The sequence below is a fragment of the Nematolebias whitei genome, chromosome 1 (assembly GCF_014905685.2).
Source record: "Nematolebias whitei isolate Nwh7 chromosome 1, NemWhi1, whole genome shotgun sequence".
NCBI lineage: Eukaryota > Metazoa > Chordata > Actinopteri > Cyprinodontiformes > Rivulidae > Nematolebias > Nematolebias whitei.
The window spans coordinates 41,565,822-41,570,500 of record NC_056498.1 but is presented as its reverse complement, the minus strand read 5'-3'; the positions used below and the strand labels follow the sequence as shown (position 1 = coordinate 41,570,500).

Genomic DNA, 4,679 nt, shown 5'->3' with positions numbered 1-4,679 from the left:
TGTCTCTGTGCTGAGGACAGCATGATGTGTCTGTACTGAGGACAGCAGGACGTTTATCTGTACTGAGGACAGCAGGAGGTGAACCTGTGTTGGCATGTTGCATTCAGGTGTGTCTGGTAATGTTTACATTCTTCCGTGTAACGTTTACAGACCTGCAGAGTTTCTGCTTCTTACTCTGAGGCTGGTTTGGAACTTTTAACACATTTAGCTACATTTAGCTTTTAGCTAACTGCAACATTAACTTTCAGCAACTGTTGCTACTTTATCTTTTAGTTACTGTTCTACAACTTTTGGCTTCTAGCTACCATTTTTATAAATTTAGCTTTTACCTTTTTAACCTTTTTCTAATTTAGCTAACATTTAGATACATTTGTTGCTTTTAGCTAGTGTTTTGTTTTACTTTTAGCTAGCATTTAGTAAATCTTAACTTTTTTTCTACTTTGAGCTATTACCTAGCCTTTTGCTCCTTTGTGTTTTAATAACAATTCAGCAACGTTTAGTTTTTAGCCATTCTTGTGCTACTTGCTAGTTTTTTTTTTTATTTAGCTAGCATTTAGCTTATGTTTAAGTAGTGTTTTTCTACTTTAAGCTATTACCTAGCCTTTTGCTACTTTATTTACAATTCAGCTACATTTAGTTTTTAGCCATTCTTGTGCTGCTTTTACTGTTTTCCTATCTTTATAGTACTTTTAGCTTCTGGTTATTATTTAGATAGATTTAGTCTTTAGCTAATTTTAGCTGACATTTTTCTACTTTTACCTAGCATTTTGCTTCTTCTAATGTTTTGCTCATTTTATCTTTGAGCTAGCCTTTTGTCACATTTAGCTAGTGTTCTGCTTCTTTTATCTTTAACGAGACTCAGCAGCCAATCAGGACTCAGTATCAGACGGTGTTTTATCAGAAAAGGACGTGTCTTGAAAGTCTTGTCTTGTTTACGGTTTTTGATCCGTGCAGGTTGTTTTCTCTTTTGAGTCTAACTTGTCACACATCTGTCACATCTGTCACACATCAAGGTCCAAGGTGACTTTATTGTCATTTGCATCACATGTGGTACATGAGGTGGAACGAAACTGTGTATTTACAATGTGTCTGTCCGTAGCTGGCCTCTGTTATGGGGTCGCAGGGATCCTTGCAGGGCATATCCATGCTGTACACAGTATGTGTATTGGACCAAAACACGATGTGGGTTTGATTTGGCACAGGGACGAATGTATCCGTCACCCTCGGCGTGAAATAAATTTGGGGTTTTTTACGGGATTTGTTTTCTCGTGCACCGTTCAGTTCTTCTTTCTGTCTCGACTTTATTTTTTAAATCTTCTGTGTGCCCGTCAGGACGATGGACAGAGTGCACGAGGTTGGAGAGGTGACGGCGTCTCGTCTTCAGGCGGAGGAGGAGGACAATGAAGATAAAACTTGTCCCGAACACAAGGTTGACAAAACTCAACGTGTCTGTCTTTATTGTCTCAGAGACGGTGTTGGACGCTGCCGGGGTGTCACTTCAGCACGTTTGGTTTCCATTCAGATATTTTTAGTTCCTGCAGTCTGAGTCACTGGTGGTTAATTTAAGATACCGTGCAGTTCAAACCGGTCACATGTGAGAACAGGAAACAAAAAGGGGGTAAAGTTGTCTGAGGACATCAGAATCAGTTCTATTATCGTTGTACCGAGACACAGTGAGATTATGTCCGTACAGTCGTTTGAAAGATGGACGTGGTGCACGTTGCTGCTGCTACAAGAGCGCAGCCTCTTGTTCTTTATCAGAATACTTTTAGATAGAAAAAGGATACGAACCATGAGGATGGCTAGTGGTATTACAAAAAAGATCTCTTCACATCTTGTCCTATCAGGACACGATTTGAGACGTCAAAAACTCTCCCAGCAGCACATTTACAAACACATTATGTATTTGACGTCAAGACGTTGAGATGTGTCCATGAAGCTCTTCCAGAGAGGCCATAGTCCTGATGATGTTCAACCGGCAGTTCTGAGAAGCCTGCACAGAAGTTCTCGCAGAGGGGGTCACGACAGACGAAGCTTTGTCCCTCGTTACCCATGTCCCAGGAGAAATTTGATAGTCGGCTCGTATTCGAGGCCAAACAGGGGAGTCAGATTCAGATTTAGGGGTCAAGATGGTGTAGGGGCAGGGCATCCGACTCCTGGGTTCGATCCTCGGTCATTGCACATCTCGTGGTGTCTCTGAGCAGGACACCTAATCCCGAATTGCTCCCCAGGCGCTTACATAGCTGCCCACTGCTCCACCTGTTGTATCCCAGGTGCAATGGGTTAAATGCAGAGAACTAATGTCATCTCTGTATGGGAACATACAATGATGACAACACATAGCACTTTATTTATTATTTATTATTAGATAAACCACAATTGTTGATTTTCTTCAGACAGACTGTTTTTTCTTGTCAGCCTTGAGTCCTGCTGGAACTTTCCAGATCCAAAATGTCCAGATTTATGGGTATTCCACTTCACTGATCCGCGTTATGAGCCTTCTTCAAGGTTAATCCCAACATGCTGGCGAGTACTAGAAGCCGCAGGCGGCCTGTGATTCTCACAAATCGCCTCCATCTTACAGTTTAACTTGTAAAGCAGCTGATTTTGAGTACTCGTAGCACGGACCAAACTTTCACACAGACTTGGAAGCTTTGCCATGGACGAAGCTGCTGCCGATGTCTTCAAGTTGATAAAACAGAGCCCCGCCGATGCCAAAGAGCAGAAACGCTGCTATCATAAATCCAAAATATAAACGTCTTCGGCGTCCTCCTGAGTCAGAACTGAGAGACACATCAGCTGCCAAGCTCCCCACGGATCCATGATGTACCCTGCAGCGTGAGTCTCAGCCGGACTAGAGGGCTCTCCAGGACCCTGTCGTTTTATTGAAAAGATTTTGTCGATTGTGTTGAAAGTCCAGCTCACCAGATCCAAAATAGTATTCTTTCGTTCGGGAGATGTGTACCAGGAGCTTCAAACACAGAGAGCAAAGCAGGAGGAAGAGGAGAACGGGGGAGGGAGAGCAGACGCGTTCGTCTTGAGCGAGAGTCAGAGGAGGAACATGAAGACAGATGAGTGTTTTCTGTCCTTTTTGTCCACCGTTGGACATTATTCTCTTGTCTTCTCGTTTCAGGGCCACTCTCTCCGTAACGCTCATCATGGCTCCGTTCATAACGGAGAAAATTCTCCGATGATGAGAGCCGGTGAGTCCCACGTTGACGCCATCGTGTCCCTGTTGGACTTGTCCCCTGTCACTTGGTACAAACGTGTGTGTGCAGTTTTGTGTGCCCAGGTGTGTAAGGTGTACCGGTTTCAGACCGAGGACCGGAGGTGGCTGCTGGTCCGGGAGCAGATGTGCGAGACGCCGCTCTCCTTCTCCGTACCCAAACAGCTACTGAGCGTGCTCATTCGGGAGCACACGGACAGGTGAGGACAACCGATAAGACGCAACGTTGACAAGTCTGACCTGTGCATCAGTTTAGTCCCCGAACTGTAGAACGCGTTCTACGTCAACGAGCTGCGACCTCACCGTTGACCTTCCATGTCCCGGTCAGTTCTGATGTAAAGTTTTAAAAACAAAACCACGTGAACGTTTACGTGTTTGTGAAGTTCATCTTTAGGCACCGGCTCGTCTCACGATGGACGGAAAATGTTTGTTTGTCAGAGTCCAGGAGGTGAAGGAGCTCGGTGACCTTTCACCCCACTGGGACGGTCTGCGACATGATGTCATCAGCCACTGTGACCATCTGATTGGCTGCTACCAGGAAACGTTGGCTGAGCTCGACAAACTCTCAAGTAAGGTCCAGGAAGAACCGTGTAAAAGTCCTGATCCTGAACTTTTTCTTACTTGTCCTCCAAGCAGCCAGACGTTCCTCTAGCTTTTACACTGAGACTTTAGCTGCTGCTTCTTTCAGCTTTTAGTCCTTGTTCCTGGCTATTGTCAGATAAATGTTTTATTTGTTAAACTACTTAACTCTGACCTATGAACCATATGTAGGCTCTTAAACTCAAGTTCTGACCTCTAGCCGAGAACCTTGTTGTGCGTCAGCAGAACATCTCGGTGTTTCAGCCTGTTTGGAAGCTGTTGTCTTCGTTTCTCCTCCTGATAAAACGTTCTTCTTTCAATCAGCTTCACCGTGTTTCAAGTCCAGCAGCAGCAAGTCCGACCGACACCTTCAGTTCGTTCCAACCAACCTGCACTCTCAGAGGATGGAGGTCAAAGGTCCTGACAGCTCAGGTAACGTCCAGCTGCTGTTTTGTTTATGGTCTGAGCGCTGAGTCAGCACGTGATGATTCTGATGTGCTAAAGAATCATTAACTGAGGCAGTGAAGCTACAAGAGGCAAAACACTGGCTAAAAGCTAAAAGAGGCAAAACACTGGCTTAAAGCTAATAAGATACAAAACAGTAGCTAAAAGCTAATAAGAAGTAAAACACGAGCTTAAAGCTAATAAGATGCAAAACAGTAGCTAAAAGTAAGAAGTAAAACACACACTTAAAGCTAAAAGGAGCAAAATACTAGCTGAAAGCTAATAAGTGAACAACAGTAACATCTTTCAGGTGTTTTAGATGTTTCACGTGTTTTCTATGTTTTGGGTGTTTCACATATTTCATCTGCTTCATGTGTTTCACATGTTTCAGGTGTTTCATGTGTTTCTTGTGTTTCACATGTTTCAGGTG

General features: G+C 44.0%; 1 protein-coding gene across 1 annotated transcript in view; it reads left to right on the top strand.

The window, feature by feature from the left end:
- The window catches only part of inpp4b (inositol polyphosphate-4-phosphatase type II B), a 24,057-nt gene that overhangs the window by 7,197 nt on the left and 12,181 nt on the right, over positions 1-4,679 (top strand). The window contains exons 3-7 of the mRNA XM_037682368.1: positions 1,333-1,429; positions 3,134-3,203; positions 3,279-3,426; positions 3,665-3,795; positions 4,130-4,237. Of these exons, the coding sequence (XP_037538296.1) occupies positions 1,333-1,429; positions 3,134-3,203; positions 3,279-3,426; positions 3,665-3,795; positions 4,130-4,237 (554 nt within the window). The remainder of the gene's footprint in view (positions 1-1,332; positions 1,430-3,133; positions 3,204-3,278; positions 3,427-3,664; positions 3,796-4,129; positions 4,238-4,679) is intronic.